Below are 25599 nucleotides of genomic sequence, written 5' to 3'. Positions count from 1 at the left end.
TTTCGTAACCAGTAGTGGATGCAAATCAAGACTTCCAGTTCTACAGGGAATTCTCCTTGTTTAGCTTTTAGCTTCATTCTCAATTAAAGTGAAAATACGAAATACTCAAAATTCCATGGAAGGAGAAATTGTGAAATAACCAGATTCAAAAACATTGTTATGATACCTTCTTGCCTCCCTCTGGGATTTTGGGAATCCAGTTTACAGATCCTATAGTCTACTGATGTAGGTCTGGTGGACACAGGCCAACAGAAAAAAAAATTATCACAAGTGTCTGATGCATTAAAGTGCCTTGGTTCACAATTACATGACCCAGAACAAAATATCTTGCTTTGATTTTTTTCTAATGTGAAATGCAAGCATTCTAAATGCACAATTTCAGGTGGCAAATTTTCATGCCTAATTGCATCTCAATAGGGATTTCTTTCCACCTGTACTTTAGATATTAGGATGAGTCAGGTGCTGAATAGCCATGTGTAGAAAGTTTAAATTTGATATTGCAAACCCTCTCAGTTAAAGGCCGTAAAATCAGTGCTCTTGAGAAAACCGGATTGTGATATGTCCGATAATGACCACTTGGCAATAATAGGCAGCTTGTGCAAAGCCAATTATCTTTATACAGCCTTAAAGCATACAGATCAAGAATAAGTGCACATTACTACAGGTTTGCAATGAAAAAGAGAAAGATTTGCTGAAGAACAGCTGTATACGTATAGTTTTCCTCTGGATGTACCTACATCTGGAATTATTCTGGGAAACCTGCTCTGGCATAAATGTTCCAAGGGTTCAGTTCTTGTATATTCCAATCAGATGTGTGATTGTCCACAGGTGGACAAAAGGTCACCCATGGAAAGCTACTTCAGAATAATTGTTCTGAATATTGTTCAGAATATAACACAGATATCCCAGTTCAACCTGGAATACCACCACATGCAGATAAACACTTACTGTTAAATTTATAGAAATAAAGCACAGCAGAGAAAAGTAGACTGAACCAGCTTCCCCAGAACAAAGGGAACAACACTCTCTTCTACAATAGGGAAGTTGCATTTGGCCATGAGATGCTTACAACTCCTCCTGAATATTCATTCTAAGGCAGGTGAGGGATACAAGGTTCTAAAATATCACAGGTCCAGCTTGTGTTTCTGCTTTATTTCACATTTTTTATTAAAGAAATGGCTTAAGGCATGCATTATGATGTCTTTGCTTTTTCTCTAGAACGTCTATCAAACACAACATTAGACTTAACCATATTATGTGCAGTTTCTTGTATTCTTTCAAGTTTAAGGCTTACATAAAATATTTTGTAATTTACAGTTACCACAAATCCCTTCACAATATACTGCAGTATAAGCATTAATGAGTTGGGTTGATTCTTAAGGGGGAAACATGGAAATTAAATTTTGGTGATAAATGGGCAAGTCCCTCCTTGCATTCACGTCTTGATAATTTCGTACTAGCTCTTATGATAACAAAGAAAAACTGTGGAAGTAAGTTAGTATCTATTAGGTACATGAGTTTGCTTTAGCACGCTTCCTCTAATTGTTCCATTATTCTTATCCCATATAAGGAAGGCCAGTTTTCTATCTGAAAGAAACAGAAGCACACAAGGCAGCTGACTAATTCATTACAGAAGTCATCCTCTTCAGCACCTACTGTCACATCAGTAACGCAGTGCTACAATCAATATTCACAAACACAGGTGTCCTAATTTCGATCCTTTCCCTGTAGCACTGAGCACCAATATCTACTGAAATAACTATCACCATCAGCATTAAATAATTATATCAATACTACAACATTGAGTTTGAAGTATTTTAGTGAGAGTAAAGTAAGGTAGCAGGGCTTATGTCAGTAGTTGAGTTCATAATGCTAAACAATTTCCAAAATTGGTGGAGTTGTGGGATTACAACTCTTCCTTCTTTGAAGGACTGTTTTCACTTTTGTCTTAGATGTAAATGAAATATTCATGGATAATGTGAATACTTTTACTAATGATAAACTTTTAGGAAGTTTTAAACCTCCCCATAAATGATTTTGCACCTTTATTTTTCAACTTTGAAGGTTCTACATCTCAAGTAGCTCATGGTATTAACACAATGAGCTCAAAATGATAACCCTAGAATACATCACTGTAGAGTCATGAAGATGAATGCATTTTTTGTTGTTTTAGGTTAAGGAGGCCTGATATTCACAGAATCTAAAACTGTTTCTGCTATATTTCAGACTTAGAAAGAGAAGAAAAACACTACTTTGCACCAGTGTTTCATGGCTTGAAAGCGAAAAATAATACAATCTTAACCAGAAAACATAAAAGAAACAGTAAGAAAATAGTATGTAACAAATGAATACATTTTTGAGGACAAGGAACAGCAGCTATGATGTAAATAGCTTTTAAAGCACGCTGTATAGATGCTGGGTTTGATTACAGGAACTTCCTTATTATTTGGAATCAATTTCCTGTTGGTAGAAATCAATACACAGAAAAAGATATAAATAATGAAGTATTTTCAATAAATATGACACACAGGAAATATAATAATTTTGTACGTCAAAATCTAAATAATCAAATATCTACTGTCAGAAATACACAGTTCAAAAGTAAAGGAGACATCAGCAAAATTATATAGAATATTACACCAAAGGCAAGAAAGTAGAAAGGAAAAGTTATTTTTACTTTCCTTTCCAGCTCTGCAATAGTGGATGACCTGCTAACCTGTCAGAGAACAGAAAAAGCATAAGCCAACACCTATGTGGTCTTCCTAAAGCCTCAGCAATTGTTGCAAAAATGAGAACTTGACTTGTTTTCCTCTTCATTGATTATGACACACCGAGTTAAATCAGCAGTGTCCTCAGCTACCCCATTTCTCTGGTCCTTGCACGCTTGGCATAAAACTTTGATATTGCAATTAACACGTGTCCTCAGTCTGCATTAAACATACCGTGTCATTTAGCGTGTCTACAAAATTTTCCTCTGCAGTTTCTTATAGTGTCAATCACATGAACTAATATATTCTCCTGAGCTAATATATTTTTAGGCCTTGATCCCAACCCACTGAAGCAGGTCATTACTTCATCATCGTGATGCAGAAGGATATGGACTAACCTCAGTGACTAGGTCAGTGCCGTGTGAGAGAGCAATAACTGACTTCTGAACAGCTGCACATACTAGAAGGGATATTATTATTCGCTGTAGATCCCCCAAATATGGCTGCCTTAGTCCTAAGAATGTCAGTTACACGTTGTTGTTATTGGTATTACCATTTTTCCAAATTGCATTGTAAATAGAGCACTTATCTGAGTTGGGCAGTTCCCTTTATTTTGATCACAGTCCACCTCTGATTGATAGATAATTTCAATCTTTTATATGTTCCTAGAAGCATTTGCTATAACTAACCAGACATACATGAATATAAATATATGAGTACAAAATACGTTAGAGTAGTAGTACACCTCATGAGATCCTCAGTGCCTCTAGTAATCAGATGATTCCCATATGTTCCATATTTTCTAATCGCCCAATATAAGATTGTGGGATTTGATTTACATAAGCCTTTACTACTCAGCACTGCAAATGAAGGCAGAGGAGTGTAATGTTTTAAATGTGGCTCTACAATATCTTGCCATATAATAGAAAGGTACTGAAAAAGATTTGTGAAGCTCTAAGTGATGATTATCATACAATGATTATATGCCGAAAAATGTCATGAGAAAATTAGCTGCCCTACTGGTCAACTATAAGGAAGAAGGTGCTAAACTGATGCATTATCAAAAAGGAGAAAACACAATGATGAATAATACATTAAATTACTATAATGCATTCCTTGAGCTCCGTTGAGTAAAGGAGAGAACTTACGGAAAAAAAACAGGTGATTGTGTAATTGAAAATGGTGTTCATTACTAAGAAATGTTGAGAATTAAAGTTCAGTGTGTTATTACTAAATAGTTTTTGTGCATATTATATATATGTTAGCATAGTTCTTAGAACATTATAAATCCTTACCATCTCCTGTATTTCTGAACTTCCCTATCAATTTGTCTCTGGAGATACTCAAAACCCGTCTGGACGTGTTCCTGTGCAACCTGCTCTAGGTGACCCTGCTCTGGCAGGGGGTTGGACTAGATGATCTCCAGAGGTCCCTTCCAGCCCTACCATTCTGTGATTCTGTAATTCCCTATTCATTTAAGTAATTGATTTTATGAGAGGGACTTTCAGACTCTACAGCGGAAATCCCCAAATTCTTTTCCTAGCCATGATGATACTGTCAGAGATGAAGATCTGAAGTCTAATGTCTGCTTTCCTTTGCCCCTGAGGAAATGATGTGACACAGAGGGGAGTTAATATAATGCAAAATCCCACTTCACCAAATCCAAAACCTAAAAACCCCCAAGAGCTGCAAACAATCCAGCTGCAAGGACACTAAGGAAACGCCAAAACAAAGAAACAAGAGTATGTGAAGGGTTCTTACTGAGCAAACATCGTCTGACTGCCATGAGAAATGCCAGCAAAGCAAGCCTTTTCCAAAAGCTTTACAATCCCTTTTGGCTTTTAAAAAACTCACTCTTCAAGTTACATTCTATACTTCTCTGCTAGATTTTTATCTCACTAAGGGAACATTATATGTGAAAAATCTGAAAATGTCAGGTACATACCTTGCTTAAAGGACCTTATTTTCCTAACCACACAAACAATTATTGCAAATATAGACATGAAAATACAGGTTAGGGATCTTCAGATACTGTTACTTTAAGGACTAATGTGCCTTTGAGTCTTTGCCATAGGGATACGAAAAGCCAGAGGAACCCTCCAACACAACAAAAACTAATCATCTACTGCAAGGGATGCTTTATTGCAGGCAGTCGTGCTTAGATGGCCAGATGGCATCAGTGGCAAAAATGTCATCTCTTATCTCTACCTGCCTAGAAACACCATCCCATGTAAGACCTGGCTATAACCGTTCATCAGTTGGGACTTACACACTGTGTTTCTGTAATTCACTGCAGCTGAAACCAAATGCAAAATGCAGAATCTCGGTTTGTGCAGTGTGACTCTAGGAGAGGATCACTGTGCTTTTCTCTTCTTGTGCCTTCCCTGGTTTCAGCTGCAAGTTCTACTCCTAATTTTCTGAAAAACTACTGGCTCAAACTCTGAGGTATGATAACAATGTTTGGTCTATGAGTCATTATGGAAGTACACTAGTCTGAAGCAATGCAGATCAGAAAGCTGAGGATAAATCAAACAAGATGTGGATAATAGGCTTTCTGAGCCAAGGAGAAATTAGGCAGCATCATTAGGAAAGTCTGTGAAACTTCTTCAGAAAAGACCTTTATTTAGGAATGAAACTCATAATCTTAGTGTTAACAAAAGCTAGGAATGGCATCAAAGAGCCATATACCCTCGCAGATGTAATTGACTGTTATTTTGTCTGTAATGGATTGGTTGGAAAATGACTGCAAGTGAGCAGAAAAAAAAACAGCTGCTGCTTACTTTTAAATTATATTTACCGGTTTGCTTATTTCTAAAGAAAAGTGCATTGATATTCTGGAAGAGCACAAGATCCTCCCTTGTCAATACTAACTCAGCATTAATAAAGTCAGTGTAATCAAATGGCAGTAAAGATACAGAAGTGGTCAAGTGGGATCACATTTAGAAAAATTAACGGAAGATGCCGGCTCTGGCTTTCATTTCATAGCATCATGAATGCCAACATTAGAAATTGGACACGAAGGTCAATCTGAGAGTACATATACAAAATGGGTTCATTATTGTTATTATTATTGAAAATAATATCCCAATGTGATCTCAACATTTTTGTTGAACTACTTAGGTTGTAGGTTGGTGCAGTAATAAACAGTGGTGATCTTAAACTCTTTTACAGAGAAGGCTTTCCATTTCATTTCATAGTCTACCTCATGATGCACTATGACATTTTTATCATCCTTTCAAAGACAAAGATTTGTTTTGCTTCAATTGCATTCAGTTGCATTGTTCAGAGAAGCAGTAAGCAAGATGGAGCTTGGGTTCATTATCCTATTCCTTTGTGACATTAAATTTAACCTATGTTATTTTTCTTAATGGTGTTTATGAAGTAAAATCACGAGAATGCCTGTGGAATTTGAATAATTTCACATATCAGCTCGTACAAAAGAAACGGCTTTCAGGAGAGGCTTTTAGAAGAAGTTCTTGCACTCTGTAGCCTGAAGCAACTAATGTGCAAGACAGAAGGGAACTATGGGCTGGAAAAGTACGCTGGGCTGTGTCAATTGAGGAGACAGCATGTCATCCTCATGATATCCTTACTTCCTTTAGCATCAGGTTATCTGCAAATGCTTGCAACTGACTTGCATATTGGAAAACTAACTTCTTCTGTCTGAGCACACATTGGCTTGAATAAGTCTTCAAGCCAATGATCACCATGAATAAGTGTTAAAATTTTACTTCAAAGCAAAATTGGTGCATTAGCCTGAGGTTAGCCCTTGTAACAACGTCATTTTGAGGAATGTACTTTGGAGACAAAGTCTGAAACCCAGGAAATGCTCACGCAAACCATCCCCTACTCAAAAAAAGACTGAAATTCAAAGAGGGGCAACTTTCCCTTTCTTAGAGCAGTTGTATTTAAGAATTAATTGACTCAGAAATCTGAACAAAACTGCAACTGTATGCAGATGCAAGGAGTTACCTTTACCTACAAATCTGCTAAAATCTCTGACTAAAACCTGAGTAGAAGGGAATACTTTGACAAGAAAGGGGCATTAGCTGAGGCTAGGGAAAGACCACCTCTTCTTGACAATATTGGCCTTTTGCGATGGTCATCACTACCAGTTCACAAAGAACTTAAGGGCAGAAGAAATAATAATATTCTTCTCTGACTTTGTGTCTCAACAGCATTGAGTCGAAACACCAGTATTAGGTGCAGTCATTTCAGTAACAAAAATTTTTAAATTCAGAGTAGATTAAATTGTTACGTGCTACCATATACACGGGAGCAAGGTACCCCGCTTCCCAAAGCTCTTACAATATAGGGAACGTGAAGCCCCTCCAAATTTCAAAGTCAGCGGTTGGTTAGACTCTGATTACACCAACAAAGCACAGAACCATCATCACCATCATCATCCTTCTATTCTATCTATTTCAGAGGACTGATATTCCATGATTGGTTCTCTGACTGTATTTGGGGCTAAAGAATTCACTTCCAGGGCCTGGAAAGCAGTCAGGAAATGTCTCATAACATCACAATGGGGACAGAAGAAAGGTCTAGTTGTTTCCCCCAACACATATGCTCCTGATTGCAGGCTGGCAGTCCACAACCCTTGCCATAGGACATAATCTTGCTCAATTTTCAGGTCTCCTCACAATGTTCATTTAATAGCAACAGATTCAGTTGCCAAACTGAAGAAAAAAGAAAAAAAGAAAAAGGAAAAAAGAAAAAGGTGCAACTTTCAAAAAAGGATCTTTCCAAGAAAAGAAACTGGCCAGTAAGGAGGAAGTATTGTCTCCATAAAAGAACTGAGTGTGGGCAGGCAGAAAGAAGGGTCTCCCCTGAGCATGTGCCGTGTGCACAGCCTGCTGAGGTTAAATGTAGTTCTTTTTACGGAAGAGAGAGAATTTCATAATTCAGTGTTCTTTAAAAGTTAAATACTTCAATTAAGTGTAATCTGAGGCTTCCTTTCACTTTCTAGCATGGTTTTCATCCATATCTTTAACATTCTGGTAGAAAATGTACCCTTTGGAAATGTGAATGGAAGATGTTACAAAGCAGAACCAAGAATGCAGTGGAATGCAAAGACATGCCAGTCAGCATCCTGGTGACCTACTTTTACTGTAGCAATCCCATTTTTGAAGATATGTCACTATGTTTTTTTTAGGAAAGCTGCACAATGAGGTGTCAGCAAACACGCTGCTTATCATTAAAGATGTTGCTCGATGACTGCAAATACTTGTCTGTTTGACTGACAACCTTAGTCAACGAGCTCCCACAGTAATGTGCAAAATCACGTTCCTAAAGGAACAAATACTGTTATGTTTCTGCAATAGAAATACGTGTGACTGAGCAAGATGCCCATCTACAGTAAAGGTGCTGTTTTATGGATTCTAAAATTGTAAAAACTGGAAAGACACACATTTCCAGATGGACAATGAAAGAGTTGCTTGGGGCTTTTTCTTTTTGATATAGGCACATTTCAACAACTTTTTCAGTGTATTTCCTATGAAAATCTTCCATGTATTACCTCATTATCTGACTTGATAAAAATGACTTGATTTTTCACAGCCATTGATCTTTAAGGCACATGTCAAGCAAGCAGAAGATCATTACCCTTCCTTATAAATAAGGCACAGCCACATTTCGTCCCTGAACAGTCTGTTCACACACAAAAGTATATAGAAGTATATCTATCTCTCTTATTTTACTTAGAAAAAAAACTTATGTTGATTGTTATGTTGGGAACAACTTGGTAAAGGGATCATGAGATGCCTGAGAAGTTATTTACAAAAAAACTGAGGACAATATTAGATGAAACAATCACTGCTAATATACCTTCAGGAGCATTCTGAAACTACAGCCTAAATTGAAAGCAGTGCTGAAGTGAGTGTTTCCAAATTTCTTTTGGTGTTTTTTTTGAGGGAACGAGGGTTAATGAATTGAAATGACCTTAAAACTGAAAGTATTTTCTGGCTCATTTACTAACAATGAGTCAATATCATTTTATTGGTGATGAGGGCTACAAAAAATCCCCACTTTGGTTCATTAGCAAGCCAGCCAACAAAACCCTAAAGTAACCTGAATAAATTGCAGGGCAGTGTATTACTAGGCATCTATTTATACATGTAAGTCTAACTGTTTAGAAAAAAATGTTTAGAAAGCACAATGAAAAATGAACAATACTTACAACCATACCGTTTAGGGACACCCAGCAATCTGGTGGGAAATCCTGGAGCAATGGTACTAAAAACTGAAGACAACCATCCCAGTGGCACAGCAGCAACATCATTCCAATCAGATTAAAGATTCTCACCACAGCACTGGCCAGATCATATGTCATGTGGAAAATCTGTGGGCAAAAATTACAGGTGATGTACGTGATGCAAGTCAGAAATGCAAACCATTTAAGTCTCATCAGGTAGGTTAAAGGCAACAAAGTATCATCCTGACCTTCTAAAAAAGCTGAGATTTTCAGCAAAAGGGATTAATTTGGGCACAGTAATTTGGCCAGAACGCTATGCTGACATACCTGACTCTTAGCTGTACACCATATATGCTTATATGCCTGCATGCCATATAAGCCATATAAGCTGTTGTAAAAGGCGTATTTGGGGTAAGAAGTCACCAGCAAAAGTGTTTTTTTAAAGTCTTCAACTCCTTTCAATTGAAGCAAGTCTCCCAAATTAAAAAAAGACCTTGGTAAAGGTAGTGACACTATTACTTGTCTGTGAAGTTGGTGTCTAAATACTCACAAATTTGTGGGAGATACAAATTCAATGACCCATTTAAAAAAGATTCATCTTCACATTCCTTACCGTCTTAAAAGCACCAAAATCAGAGTGGAGAAACAATATAAGTACTTTAAATATATTTTTGGACTTCTATTTCTATACTATTAATCCAATTTGCACATACCAATTCACCAAGCAAAATGACAAAAAAGTAGTTCATCACTCTTAATCATTAGCAGTTTTCCCAAAATACTGAGAATCGTATGGCTGCTATACCTCTAGTAGTTAAGTTTATATCAAAGTAATATAATCATTTGGATTTCAACATATTCCTCCATTCTTAGACAAAGAACGTTGGCATCTAAAAAGTGTCTTAACAGCAAATCCCACATATACTCTTAAAACCAATATTTTCAGGTTTGTCATGGGAAAATTTGTTGAACAGAAGTAGCATGACCAGCAGTGGTCAGCTGCCAAATAGTATGGAGAAAAACACTGCATTTGGCACATTTCTTCTGGTTTTAAAACACTTCTAAACTACAAATACAGGCACAAAGTACACAATTCAGTCAACTCAAGATAAGTATATTACATTTTAACACACATAATTATCACTATGCAGGATTTCCATTTACAAGACGAAGAATGTCCAGTTGGTTTCTCATGGAATTTTAAGTAGAAAATATTATTTAAATTAATTATAGAAATCAGAGGGTTTAGTGCTGAAAATGTCAGATTGCTAGAGGTATACAGGCATATTCCACATGATGTTTTGCATTTGTAAATGAAAGAACTCACATACGAAAGGGGGAATGTATGTATACTTTTACATATCAAAACTCAAGGCAGAGATGAAGTAACCACATTATAAATGAGTGCAAGTGCAAATACAGAGAGCGTGTTATGGTGTCTTTCAACATCATTTTCTGTTAGTGGGAGTTTTTTCTTGTTTGAAAATGACGGTGTTCTTTCTGAGTCCCAAAATGCAAAACCTGCATAGTAGAAGCATACCTCAGACATTAACTTTATGTGCAAAACTTTTTTTCATTCTAGGGCATTTTAAGACAATACATTTCAGTTTTAAGACAATAAATTCCAGTTTAACAGACATCGGAAACAGATGCTTGTAACATTATTCAAAATGTCATGTCTTATCCAAATATCATCTAGCTACTGCCAAAATTGAGGAGATGACACTGATATTTAGGAGATACTGTAAATGGAAATAAGCAGCAAAGTGTCATCATTGCATGTGTCTTCTTAAGAAATGTATTTACATTCCAGCTATTTCAATAGATACAGATTCAGTAGCATGATATGAACTGAGAGAGTAGATGTGAACTGAAACAATTTTATTTTAAAGAACTAGAAAAAACAGCAAGGATTACTACTGTTTTGGATCACTAACACTCATTCAGGTTACACTTTACCCACATGGTTATTATATTAGAACCGCAAAGTGCAGATGAATTCCTGATTACATGAAAGTTGCAGTTTTGTCAGAGAAAGCAAGATTTCCCCTGGAATATTTGTTTGAAAAAGTGCAGAACACCAGACAGAAACAATACATATTTCACACAGAGATCACAACTTCCTCAGGAATTTTCAGTTGCTCTAGAAAAGCAAGTTATCACACCATGGATGGACAAAAAAATCACAGTTCCCACCCACTGTTTTCATGCTGCCTCAAGTTTCCCATTAGGCTTAAGATTTTCAGAATAATTCACTGCATCGGATACTGAGTGTTTTTTAAAAAATGGGTCACAAATATGACAATCAGGGCCAAAATAAGCACAGACATCTTAGTTTCTATACGTAGAAAGATAACTTTTCTGAAAAGATGCACCTAGGTGTATGTGATACACAGGGGAAGATCTGATTCTCCAAAACTCCCCAGAGTCCTAAAAACAGCACTTGCATATACCCAAGGCTCCTGAATCCTTGTTCTGCCTCTGTAACTATGGGCTTAGACACCATGACAGATTGTGCATATATCCTGTGATCATAGCTGCATAAAAATGATAATTCTATGGCTTTTTCACTTGGATGGAGACCATTTTTGGGCATCACTCCAGATTACAGAGATGGTCTGCATAGCTCATATCTTGATATGGAATTTCCAAGATTTTAGAGCATTTTGTGATGGTACATTTTCATTTCAAGTTTTAAAATTACATAATGGGGTAATGTGCACTTAAAAAAAAAAAAAGCATCTGGATAGATTTGCAAAGGTATTTATTTCATAATTTTTAAGATCTTGCATAGCTCTTATGCATGTATCGCTCCCTGCCTACCCGAGGAGGCTGTGTGACAGCTCAGTAAGGCTTCCCAAAAGAGCCTTGCAGACCTTGCAAGGGGAGACTAAAATTCAAACCAAAGAGCTGGAGCAGTGAGTTCAACCTAAAGGGCCTTGCTGAACGAAAGAGGTCTGCCGTTCAGTTTGGGCTCTGCAAGGACTTGTCACAGTGGTATTATGGTATGACTGTGTAACTATTACTATCGTATTTCTTCAAAGCCTCTTTATAGGTAATGTGCCTCTGCAGAAATGGCCTTGTAGTACAAGCACAATAACATGTTGAAAATTTTATGTGAAACCAAATACAGCAAAAGAAATTACTGCAACAGTCTGCATACAACACTGCAACCTTCCATCATTTCTGAAACCTTTCGATTAGCATTCAGGGTCAGTATAATTAAAAATGCAAGAACATATTCTGGATATTATCTGGATTGCTTAACATGGAAACATTGTATCAGCATTTCAACCATACCGTACTTTCATGGCTCATCTTTTGCTTATATAGCCTACTATTTGTGTAGCCTGTTCTAATAACTGTGGTAACTCTGTATTAAAGAAAATAACTTCAGAAGATAAATCTTAGGAAAATATTCTAAAAACCTTTTCAACATCTCTGCATGTTCTCTCTCCAGTAAATAAAAGCTGAGGTTTTTTTCTCCTAAAAGGAACTTATGTAAAAAAACACTTTTAAATCCTCAAAGCATACATTGCACGTGAATAATAATATTTGTTCATGGTACTGTATTGACATACTTACATATAAAGGGGGGATGTGTTGTCTTTTTAAAACTAATACCCAAACTACCCTGTGGACTGAAGGCACATATTGCATGTGGCCAGCAGATCCAGAGAGGTGATTCTGCCCCTCTACTCTGCTCTGGTGAGACCCCACCTGGAGTACTGTGTCCAGCTCTGGAGCCCTCAGCACAAGAAGGACATCGACCTGTTGGAGCAGGTCCAGAGGAGGGCCACGAAGACGATCAGAGGGCTGGAACACCTCTCCTATGAAGACAGGCTGAGAGAGTTGGGGTTGTTCAGCCTGGAGAAGAGAAGGCTCCAAGGAGACCTTACAGCAGCCTTCCAGTGCCTGAAGAGGGGCTACAAGAAAGCTGGGGAGGGGCTGTTTGCGAGGGCATGTAGTGATAGGACGAGGGGCAATGGTTTTAAACTAGAGCAGGGCAGGTTTAGATTAGACATTAGGGAGAAGTTCTTTACAATGAGGGTGGTGAGACACTGGAACAAGTTGCCCAGAGAGGTGGTGGGGGCCCCATCCCTGGAGACATTCAAGGCCAGGCTTGACAAGGCTCTGAGCAACCTGATCTAGTTGAAGATGTCCCTGCTTACTGCAGGGGGGTTGGACTAGATGGCCTTTAAAGGTCCCTTCCAACCCAACACATTCTATGATTCTGTGTTTAATATTTTATGTTCTTCCTTTCAGGAATTGATTGTGATACATTGAAACAAGAGCAGTCACATTTTTATAGCATTTTCTTTTTGCAATCACAAAGTACAGTTCCTGTGTTAATGAACTAAACCTTATTAAAACGCCTAGAAGATGTGTGAAGTGTAGTTTGTTAAGAGAGGAAAGGAGGACAGAAAGCTAATGCCACTCGTGTCAGCAGATGGTGGCTTGCCCGTCAGCTGGTCCTTCAGTGGGATAGGAAGAAATATAGGAAGACCACAAATCGATTTACCTTGATATTGCAGTACGAATGTGTGGTCAAATCTCGCTGTTTGAATGGTTGTCTTATCAATATAATATTCCTAACAAAAATAATTCAAACATTTGCATGCAACTAAAGTTAGGCTCCAAAACCCGTTACTCAGGTAATTAATATAAATAGCTTGGTTATCATTAAACGCTTGCCATCCACAAATGCCATGCAAATAAGCAGGAATTGTGGCTGTAAAACACATTTGAAAATCTGGCCACTTTATTTTTACTCCTAATTTCATACCTAAAAATTCAATTTAACCAGCAGAAGGTACAAATTTTGGACAACACATTACAAAAAAATTACTAGAGTGACATGAGACTACTGCAGCTGAGAAAAAATTAAAATTCCCCTGAGAACTAACTCTTTCCACATTTTTATTTCACATAATAGGAAAGATTTATAGATATCTGTCCTTTTTGCTTACTACTCAGTTTCGTTTCAATTACACATGATCCTTTTTAGTACTATCATGGTTTGTTTGCAGGAGTATTGGCTATAATACTGTCATTTTTCATATTTTCCATATTCTTCAAAATCATGTTTAATAATAAATTTAGTTTATGAACTCACTTCTAAGAACTCATACTTTCTTCTTATATTGTTTTCGTAACCTTTTCTCAATACCCTGGAAACCTTAAAATTTTGCTTAAAGAGCTGACAATGCCTCTGACAATGGCTGAAATGTAACCGCAGATTAACAGTGTCTAACGTTTTGACAAAATATTGCTCACAGAGAATAAGAAATTGCTGAAGATGTCAGAGTTCACATGTTTTATCTCAGTTTTTACTCACTTTATTAATTACTCCTTTTATTCCAACATGTGAAGCAGGAAGCAGATTATTGCTTCCTCACATTTATAATGGATCATATACTTTAAACTGGCCCTGCTAACTCTGATTTCTGAGCCTGAGACAGAAAAACTGTTCCAGTCTTATCAACTCACTTGCTTAATAGTATTTGAGGGCTGTCATATTAAGTTAATAGTGCCCATACATATAGTTTAAATAAGCAAACACAAAATCTGCTGAAATGCTGTCGTGGAATGCATAGGCTATCTCTTCCGTCTTCTGATAATTGGCATGTAATATTTGTCCAGTTGTGATTTTTAGTTCAGTTTGACTTTTAGGTTCTGTTTATATAAAAAATTGATTTATATAAAGTATCAGAAACTAATTTTGATTTATTCTTTTTTTTAAAAGTAAGTCTCAGGACTTCTTAGAAGATTTATTTGGTTCTCACATCACTGAGTTCATCCAGACACCTCTTCTCTTCCACCCCTCAGAAGCACTAAAATTGCTCAGTATCACAAAGCTAGCTTGGGTTTAATCTTCAAATTAGGATTTGCATCATGCCTTGGGCAACATGAAATGACACTCACACTAAGTGAGCTGTGTGGGGTCTGGAATATTAAATAGCCACACTGGGGAGACAGAAAGAGCTGCACACGTGCATGGAGGCTCTGGAAAGCATGCTGAAAGCTGTACGGAGGGCAACGCTGGAACTCCAGGCTAGCTAGAGGTCAAAATTACAGGTATAAAAATGATGAGGGGTTTTTGGTTCAACCTCTGGGTTAGTCCAGAATCATTAGGTTTATCCCTCAGAGCACCAACTAGACAGAGATTATAAACCGTAGGATCCAAATTTTCCTACTTGAGCTAAATGTTCACTTTTAAGATAGTGGTTGTAACAAAGCTCCACGGAAAATAAAATAATATAAAAGGGGGAGGAGAGCAGAATGCCTCTTTTTGAACATCTATCTCTCAATCTACTCTAAACAATGAAAGGCAATCATGGCTTTTTGTTTAGCCATTTTATATTCTACAAATCGATTTCAAAAGACATTCTTTGTAAATATCACTTGCGATACTATGGGTCTGATCCAACTCCATCCAAAGACAATTTCTTTGGGAGTTGCAGGTTACTACACACGACACTGGAAATACATCTGCAGAAGTAGGTATAAACGTTCATTGATTGAAATGCCTGGCTATGCCCTCAGGGTAACATTTTACACTCAACTGGCTCCTGATGTGTGTGCTTAATTTTATGATAAATAATTCATCATTGATAATTCAGTAGTGGGGACAGGTATATAGCACTATTTAATCTAGTTGTATTTGTGACTTTATAGCTGATGACAAACGCAAAGATCTGCTTCTGTTTTAGTTAGCCCTGAAGGGAAAACACCAGTGATTTAATAAACAGAACAAATTATTTTTAATCAAACATATCCAGATAAAAGAGCTGAGAATGGCCTATTTTATGTGACCTTTAAAAATTGTTATTTTCTAGATGGAGTCAATCTGACATTAGGTTTTATAATAGAAGTTCCATTTACTACAAATCAAGGCACATACAAATGGAAGCTAGCTTCTGTGGAGCAAAAAGAACAGCATAACAACATATAAATGTGACAGTGCGCTATGTCCAGGTTAAACCTGAAAGCATTAATAAAACTACTTTGCTGAAGGAAGATTTAGGCAAGCCTTGGAAAGGTCACATATAACCGGGAAGAAAAATTTATTTACTGTATATAAATTCTGTGATATGTATTTTGTACTGTAAATTGGCGAATGCCAAACTAATATATTACCTCTCATACAGAGGGCATGACTTCACTGACAAAACGTGTGTTTTTATTATCCTGTTGTCATTAATGTGTCTGACCTGTCTTGACATATAAATAGAGAGGAGCAATCACTTTAGTTCTACTATGAAGAAAACAAGCCAAGAGTGACAAGCCTCAGGATCATGAAATAAAAAACACAGTGCTAATTTTCCCTGTGTTTCTATAGAGGTGGAGGTCTCATTTATCACTTATATTGATGACAGAAAGTACCTTATTAGACTAAGCTTTTATCTTCCTTAACTGAAGCAAAGTAGAAACAAACAAACAAAAGCCATTCACAGCTGTCAGAAAGACACAAACATGCAATACTAACGGCCTGCCTCTCTGACAAAATTTAGCTGAAGCTCTTTGCCTTAAGTCATAGTACCAAACTGAGAGTGACCATATGGCAAAAAATACTTGAACTATAGATGAGCACAGAGATCGAGAGTTTCGTCAGCTTGAAGTAAAGCTCTGTTTCCATTTCAGCATTATTTCAAGCACCAGCATTGCCTGACCTTCAGCTCAAGCTTCTGGATGGGCCAAGTATCTCAAGTGTCAGCATCACTGAACTCAAGCTGGAGACCTCTGTGAGTGGCACTGAGCTAGAAGGAACATTTCATTTATTATCTTTTATAAGTATTTATATCTTACAAAGAAGGCAGCTTGAAGATACAGCCAGTCTCTAAATGGCTCAAAATATCATTTATCATTTTTTCTTACTAGCTGAGCGAGAGGAACTGTTTCTCATATTAATGTGCAGATGTACTCTGGCGGCAAGAAATAAGTTATTCATCATCACTCATCTGCCCACAGAAAGGCCAAGGCAGGGACTCCCACACCGCTGAAAAGGGCAGCAGAGCGAGCAACGTGAATCCTAAAAAATATCACTGCCTACGGTATTTCAAATATAAGGGCATAAAATCAGATACCTGACTGCATTTTTAGGAATTCATATCAGCTTGTGAAGTCTATGTTCCCCAGTTTTAATATACTTACACAAGCAGTTTTCATGCTTAATGAATGTGAACTAAAACAATAAATACCAGACATATATTTATAAAGAAATCTACCATAAAATGCATCAAAAATGCTGAGAAAATTTAGGGAGAACCTTAGGAAGTACCAGAGTCTTCACAAAAAGTGCCATGTTTGATAAAATTGTTTTACAACGTTATTGATCACTGAACTCTCAAAACCCTGAACCCTTTTGATTTTCATTTTTAAAGCATAACTTCAGAGATAACCACACACTGCAGCACACTAAGTCTTTTCCTCTGAGATATGTATTTAAAAGAGAGGAACAGGACAGTGCCCTGGCTGCACCCGCCATTGAAAATGGTGGGACACAATCCGGACTCCCAGACTCCCCAATCCAACATGGAAATCTAATAGAAATGAACAAACGCAAAGTGGATACACTGCAGGAAGTACCTATAAATACATAGAAAGTAACAGCATATCCTGAAACAACATGTTTTTACAATCAACATTGTACAAACAGGACACATGTAACAAACCTCTTTCAATCTCAATATTTTCCTAAACTTCATTCGGTTTTGTTATTTTTTTATTTAAGGTAGTCACGGTTTTCACATCCAAACGCTGTGAATATGAACTGAAATCAGACACTTTCTGATAGTAAGAGAAGCACCAGAAGATTTGACGTATACAGAAACTTGAAAGTTTGCATGTGTACAAAAACTGTATCTGAAACTACTGTTTCTGTAAAACAATTCTCTTGGTGATTTTGTTTTCACTAGATCTGTGTGTCATGACAGGCTGCAAATACTTCACAGAGCTTCTCTTGTCTCAGCCAGAACCAGGTTTGGGAAGCAAATTAAAGTGTGAGAATAAAAGGAGAAGTTTTCTCTTACATCACCCTAAACCCTCCAGAGGATCAGTTTCAGATATAAGGGGATGGTTCATTAACATTATTAAATCACCAGTTCTTTTTACATGATGCCTTCCCCGAAAGTGACACTGCCGCATATCTGAGCTTCAAAGTAATTGTCCTAATTATAATACAGCAACATAATGATCTAATAGCAAACAACTGAAATAATGAGGAATATTTCTCCTGGGGAATTTAAGTTGGTATCTTACTGAGGCTGTTGAGGTTAATCTTCCAAACATAGAAATAATGGGCAAGCAACTGAAAATGAAAGTCATTGTATTAAATTTCCTGTGGAATAAAAGTTCTGAGACCAAATTGATTCACACTGCTTCCTTTTAATAGCATGTGATACCTTCATTTTAAAAAGCCCCAAAATGTTTTTTATGAGGCATAATCATTACATTTTGATGTTTATATATTTGAGTTGTTAAGATTAAATATAAGCTGTGAATAAAATACGTAAAATTCCATACTGTATTAGAATCTAAATTTTGCTTTTTATAGTAATCTAAAAGAAGACTTCAAAGGGCAATCCTTATTAAAAAAAAGCAAGACTGCCAGTACAAGTCAAGGCAGATGATTAGTGCACAATATTGTGTGCAAGTCAGAACTCTTCATCAGCTGCACGCTTAAAGTCCAAAATACAAAAAATCCATTTACTCTTGAAAATCCTGGTAATAGCAAATATGACAAAATCATTCATATATCATAATCACAAATACACATAAAAATCAAAGAAATAACATCTAAAAGTATATATGTGAATAAACTATTGTGATAATGACATATCAAGGATTTGAAGTCTTAGTCAATGTTTCACAATATTGACACATGATTTTTAAAATTCTATGGCTATTTGAACTGCATTACAGAAAAGTTTTTCAGGGAAGTGCAAATGAATTCTATAGGTAAAATCTTAATGTCACTCAAAATCACATAAAAGACCTCTTTTGGGATTTTAAAAGTTAAATGCCAAGAAAGAACCAATGCCTGGGCAGGTAGAAAGAACACAACAGAATTGTAGTCTTCATAATTTGCCTCAAAAATTGCCAGTAGAAATTAAGAATTCAGTTGCCTGATAAATCTTCATGTAGACACAAAAATACTACCAGTTTAAAGAAACTACTTTGGAGATTTGCGTACAATACCTTCTCTTGTAAAGTATTATGTTTACTTGGTTTAGTACATAACACTACCTTGAGCAGAAATTGCAGATGCTAAATTATTCTATTTTTGTAACTGTGTTCAACGTTTGCTAAAAACATGACTATCATTGTTATGAACAGTGAGTGTATGCTTGCATACCCACAAAGATAATTTACACACAGTTCTGAATACTCAAAAGACTCTACAGATCTCTAAGGATAGTCTATAAAATAGCGAGAGACTGAAAATAGAAAGACAAAAAAGGCATACAAATAATATCAGAAAAGGGAAACAACGGTAAGAAAGAAATGTTCTTTCATGGTCCTATTTGCATTCTTTGACTTTTGCTTATTTCCAAAATATTATTTAAAATAACACTTGCTTTTGATGGGTAAAATTTTTCAGGATTCATACATGATCAAGTTAGACTTTGTGTTTTAACGCTATCAGGTATAATGATAAACAGCTGATGAGGGGACATTGTGCTAGACTGATTTTTTACCATTTTTTTTAGCGAATAAATTAATATTAAATAGTTAATTAATTAATTCTATTTTAACATGGCTATTTTACTATGTTAAGGTACTTTGAGAAAGAAAACTGTTAGTGCACAGCAAGCCTAATGTGTACCTCTTACAGTAGTTACTATTATGCAGTCTCTCCAAGAAGAGTTTACATTTAATAATTTATTTTTTTTAGCTAGTACCTTGTTAAACACAATGCCTAGCTGTAGTTCACCATATGAATAATGGAACAACACAGATGACTTTATAAATGACACAACATGTCAGCCTATGAATTTGAAACATACACTAAAATGTGAGTAATACAACTGAAAGAAATAATTATTTACTAAAACTCACCAACAGCAAACCATAAACTACACAAAGATGTGGTAAGTCCGGTCAGGTCAGAAAGCTCTGACCTGTAATAACAATACCATGTAATTTCTTTTTACTCTAAATTAACACTCCTACATCCCCATCCTCTATTTTTTGGCTTTCTTTTCTATCATTCTTGCACTTTTTCTAGCAGGCTGGTAAGAGAAGTTTAGGATGTGCACGGAGCCCCTGGACACCCCAACACGACACCCTTCCTCTCGCCACGCACTCTCCCACATATTAATGTTGTCAGCGCTTTCCATGTTGCTCGACAGCGGAGCGCAGAGGTGCTCCTGCATGCTCCTTCTCCACACTGCCCACCAAACCAGCCTTGCCCAGCGTCTCTGCTGGGCCACGGCACACCATCTCTCCTGAGAGGGTTGCCCCCAGCTTAGCAATCACCACGTTAGGTTTATTCCTGCTGAGGGTGTAACGTGATGGCCCAGCCTTTCCAGATACAGATCCGTACTTGTCTCGCTGCCTTTACTTTCTTGGCTGTCTTAGCAGTGGCTTTCTACTGTTTCCTAGTTGATCTGATGAACACATCTTGTTTTCAAACTGCTCTTTGGCTATAAGTCACTTAAACTTTGCTGCAGAATATTTTGCCCCATTTTCTAAGTACGGAATATCCACTAGGTTGCACTTTGCAAAGGCAGGGCTCTGGTTCCATACAGCAGCTCTTGCTGACATCGGAGTCACCCCAGCTGGCCATCGACAGTCTGTCATCAGAGGTTTAATCTGAACATTTTATCATTGCATTCAGATTTTATAAGATTACTGAGTCTTGTGTGATGAGTTGTTGAACACTATACAAATAAACACAATTTTGCACAATTATTGCTGTTTCTGTGTATGCTCTCAATTGGCCATTCATATTGCGGTAGACAATATACCTTCTTATTTGCCCCAGGAAAATCTCTATCCTCTCATGTATTTTGATTTAGTTTATCAACACTTCTGCTAGCTAGATCCTATTGCCAGATCTCTTTCAGATCAGTATTTCAGTCTATCCTTCACTCAATAACAGGAACAATCTTCTGTGCACTCTTGCAACATTCCTTGCAGTCTTCCACGGATTCACTGCCAGGGGTTTGTCTGTGGAACTGTCTGCAGCCTTTTCCTATGGACGCAGGTGTATGTCGTAAAAATCAGCTGCATGTTGCTCCAGAGAGCTAATCCACCCTGTGTTCTGCAAAGGGCCTTACTTACAGGTTTAGCAAACAGCAGTGAGTTTTCTGGGGCAATACCCTACTCTCAGACCACGTTGCTGAAGGCTCAATGATTTAGATTGCTTTCTTACATATTAATACATAAAAAAGCAAAAGTGACAGAATTTTGTCTGTTCTCAAGAGCACTTCATGCAGCCGTTCATACTCTGACGCCCATCTCCAGACCGTACCTGTTACAAGCACACCAGTAATTAAAGCACTCTCACAGCACGGTAGTCAGCACGGGCTGGTGCTAGTGTTACCTCTTCCTTGACATCACAGACTACATAAGGTTCCATGCTGTGTTGCAACGCTGCTCAACACTGAGCAATAATCACGTTTATCAAGAGTGCAAAGCAAAACCACTGCTCATTTCACATTTTCTTATGCACAGACCACATACACTTGTTGGCTTTTGAGTGGGCTTAGTATACGCTAGCCCCCAAACAGCCTTTTTGCAGACTCCTGTTTCTGCTTTCTCTCTCTGCCGACATCAAAGCTGACACCACAATCCAGCTGGAATCAAACTGGCTGTTGAGCAACAGCATAACTCATATATGACAGCCAAATGATTGGCAGCCAATGAACAGGACACATAGTGAAGGAAAACTGGAGGCTAAGAACCTGAAGGAGAAATGCTCTTCTTTGAATTATCCTATCTACCCCTGCTTATTTTATTTCTTCCTTCAACAGAAGGAAAACTTTTGAACATTTTGTTCGGGATATTTGTTTATCTTCCATTCCCTTCACATTGCTCTTAAAATATGGAGATTTTTCTTGTTGCTGTTTTGAGTCTATTCTTCTACAAACAGGTTGGATTCTACTGCTTTTCTTCTCTGTCAGTCTGTTTCTGTCTAGCCTTTATTTGGTACAGGTCTAACCTCTCAGTGTTCTCCTCTTCTGCTTTCACAGAACAGAACCATGGAATAGTTTGGGCTGGAAGGGACATATAAAGGTCACCTATTTCAAACCCCTTCAATAAGCAGGGACATCTTCAACTAGATCAGGTTGCTCACAACCCCGTCTATCCTGACCTTGAATGTTTCCAGGGATGAGGCATCTACCACCTCTCTGGGCAACCTGTGCCAGTGCTTCACCACCCTCATTATAAAAAATTTCTTCCTTATTTCTACTCTGAATCTGCCCTCTTTTAGATTAAAACCATTACCCCTTGTCCTATCACAACAGGCCCTGCTAAAAAGTCTGTCCTCATCTCTCTCATAAGCCCCCTTTAGGTATTGGAGGGCCACAATGAAGTCTCCCCAGAGTCTTCTCTTCTCCAGGCTGAACAACCCCAACTCTCTCAGCTGTTCATAGGAGAGGTGCTCCATCCCTCTGATCATTTTCGTGTCCCCTCCTCTGGACCTGCTCCGAATGTTTTTCCTGTACTGAGGGCTCCAGAGCTGGATGCAGTACTCCAGGTGGGGTCTCACCAGAGAGGAGTAGGAAGGCAGAATCACCTCCCTTGACCTGCTGGCTATGCTTCTTTTGATGCAGCCCATGATATGGTTGCGAGTGCACATTGCCATCTCATGTCCAGCTTTTCATCCATCTGTACCCCTAAGTCCATCTCAGCAGGGCTGCTCTCAATCCTGTCATCCCCCAGCCTATATGGATACTAAGGGTTGCCCCAGCCCATGTGTAGGACCCTGCACTTGGCCTTGTTGTCATGAGGTTCACAGAAGGCCACTTCTCAAGCTTGGATGGGTCCCTCTTAATGGCATCCCATCCCTCAGGCATGTCAACTGCACCACTCAGTGTCATCTGAAAACTTGCTGAGGGTGCACTTGATCCCATTGTCTATGTCATCGATTTTAGTGTATTTAGTGAAGATATTTAACAGTGCTGGTCCCAATACAGACCCCTGAGGGACATCACTCATCACCAATCTCCATCTGGACATTGACCTGTTGACCGCTACCCTCTGGATGTGACCATCCAGCTGATTCCTTATCCACCGGACAGTCCACCAATCAAATCCAAGTGTCTCCACTTTAGAGAGAAGGATGTTGTGGGGGACCATGTCAAAGGCCTTCCAGAAGTTCAGAGAGACGACATAGGTCTTCCCTTGTCCACAGATGTAGGCACTCCATCATAGAAGGCCATGACATTGGTCAGGCAGGACTTGCTCTTGGTGAAGCCATGTTGGCTGTCTCGAATCCCCTCCTTGTCCCCCATGTGCCTCAGCATAGCTTCTAGGAGGATCTGTTCCATGATCTTCCCAGGCAGAGGGGTGGGGCTGACAGGTCAGTAATTCCCAGGGTCCTCCTTTCTACCCCTTTTAAAAATGGGTGCAATGTTTCCCTTTTTCCAGTCACCAGGATTTCACCTGACTGCCACGACTTTTCAACTATCATGGAGAGTGGCTTGGCAACTACATCAGCCAATTCCCTCAAGACCCTGGGATGCATCTCGTCCAGTCCCATAGACTTCTCTATGTTCAGGTTCCTCAGGTGGTCACGAACCTGATCTTCTCTTACAGTGGGAGGGACTTTGCTCCCCCAGTCCCTGCTTTGCAGTCCATTCACTCGAGAGGTGTGGGAACTGACTGTGTTCTGACTGTGACAACACCTCTGGTGTGTATGGACCATCATCCACATCCTCCATTCACTGGAATTCCACATCCAGAGCCTTGTACCTGTTGTACCTGGGAAGGCAAGATGGGCAAGGAGGGGGTTCGCCTGGTGTCCTGAATATGGACTTGACTCCATTCACTTCTTTCCTTTAAGCTACCGCCTTCTACCTCGTTGGGGAAGGATACAGGAACGCCTTGATCTTTTTTTTTTCTGGTGAAATAGCTCACATTTAAAACAAAAGACAGACTGCTAAAGCAGATGATGTAATTTTTTTAAAGAGTATCCTTACGTTCTCTTTGTGGATTATAAGTAATTCCATACTGGTGTTGAGATTTTGACTCACTTGTATTTTTAAAGGCAGGGTCTTCTGTTACTATACATCTGGAGGAAAAGGATTTACTTTCAGTAAGTAGACCAGTATTTCCCTCTGGTTCCTGTGCTTTCTCTTATTCTTGTTCCCCAGAGCATCCCTGCAGTACATTTTCAGTCCATCCATTCTGAATGTTCTGATTTTTCTATACTCTGTTCCTGTGCCATGGTCTCTTTTGTTTTTCATTTTTTTTGTACTCTCCCACAGAGAACATGAACATTGCATCCAAAAAATGTCCAGAAAAGGTAATCAAATTTAGAGCAAGTAACACTGTCCATCCTTTTTCAGAGTGACTGTAAACAATGGCTGCCATTAGAAGGTTAGTATTTCAGCTACCACAAAATTGCCAACTCCAAGCCAATGCAGTTGTGATTTAGGTGATCCGATAAAAATATGCTTTGGGTTGTTCATATTTGCATGCCTATCAAACTTCCCTCAGAAATTGGTGGGAGGCTAAAAATAGCTATAAACAAAAAGAAAACAGCAATAAATCTGAGATGCTTACAAAACCATACAACTCTGGGAACTGGGATGTAGAGATAAAAGCAATACTATAAGGTCTACAATAAAGTTGGAAGAGTTTGCAAGTTTGCAATGGTATTTCAATCATCCTACTTATACTAACTTAGTCCTAAATTACAGAAATTCTTTGTTTCCAAAAGGCTAAATCCTTGAAATGTTTATCTTGTGTGCTCTCAATGCTGCAGCTTGCATCTTCGGGACAGTGCTGTGACGGAGACTGAATAGCAAGAACAGTATTTACGCAATTGCAGAGTGACAGTGAAATGGAGAGTTATTTTTATCATTGAGTTTGGCAGCACCAGCTAAGCACTAGGTGCTTTGAGCGTTTCAAAAGGCCTAGTTTGCATATGGTTGAGCTAATAGCCCAGGAAGAGAACGATAAAAAATGCAGATGTGACGGGAGGCAGGAGGGCAACTGTAACAAGCACATGCAAAAATTAACTCAGCATGTGTGGAAATGGGCTCAGTAAGATTGCAGACTGTTTGGGTAGTGCCACCAGGAGCACTGAGTGATGGCATCTCACACGTGGTCAACAAGGATGGAAAAAACAGCAGCGCTGAAGCACATCCCCAGGCAACAATGGTGATGATTGCCGGGAGAAGCACCAGCTCACCACCATCAGGGCTGCGGGCTGCCCCTTCCCCATCCACCTCTTCTGACATCATCTAATATGGTAATAATGCCAGAACATTCAGTTCTTGTCATTTTTTTCCAGTTGACTAGGTTTTGCCTACATGCCATCACCAGGCACAGAAGTTGAGCCCTTTACACAGAGTGGGGGTGCCTTGAATCCATTTGTGTGGATTTACCAGCCCCTCGTACTTTTAATGAGGTGATGAAAATAAAATATGTGAGCTTACAAGAAACCCCATCCCACAAGCCAGATACTGTTTTATCTCCAAACACTTTTCCAGAAGCTAACTGTTGTGTGCCTGTGGG

The 25599-nt window shown here is 38.3% G+C and overlaps 1 protein-coding gene across 1 annotated transcript in view; it reads right to left on the bottom strand.

Annotated features, from left to right (window-relative positions):
- HCN1 (hyperpolarization activated cyclic nucleotide gated potassium channel 1) overlaps positions 1 to 25599 on the bottom strand; it is a 204429-nt gene that overhangs the window by 87924 nt on the left and 90906 nt on the right. The window contains exon 3 of the mRNA XM_063320479.1: positions 8890 to 9051. Coding sequence (XP_063176549.1) covers positions 8890 to 9051 — 162 coding nt within the window. The remainder of the gene's footprint in view (positions 1 to 8889; positions 9052 to 25599) is intronic.

The sequence above is a fragment of the Chroicocephalus ridibundus genome, chromosome Z (assembly GCF_963924245.1).
Source record: "Chroicocephalus ridibundus chromosome Z, bChrRid1.1, whole genome shotgun sequence".
Lineage (NCBI taxonomy): Eukaryota > Metazoa > Chordata > Aves > Charadriiformes > Laridae > Chroicocephalus > Chroicocephalus ridibundus.
The sequence above is the reverse complement of the archived record's forward strand: the minus strand, read 5'-3'. Positions and strand labels throughout refer to the sequence as shown.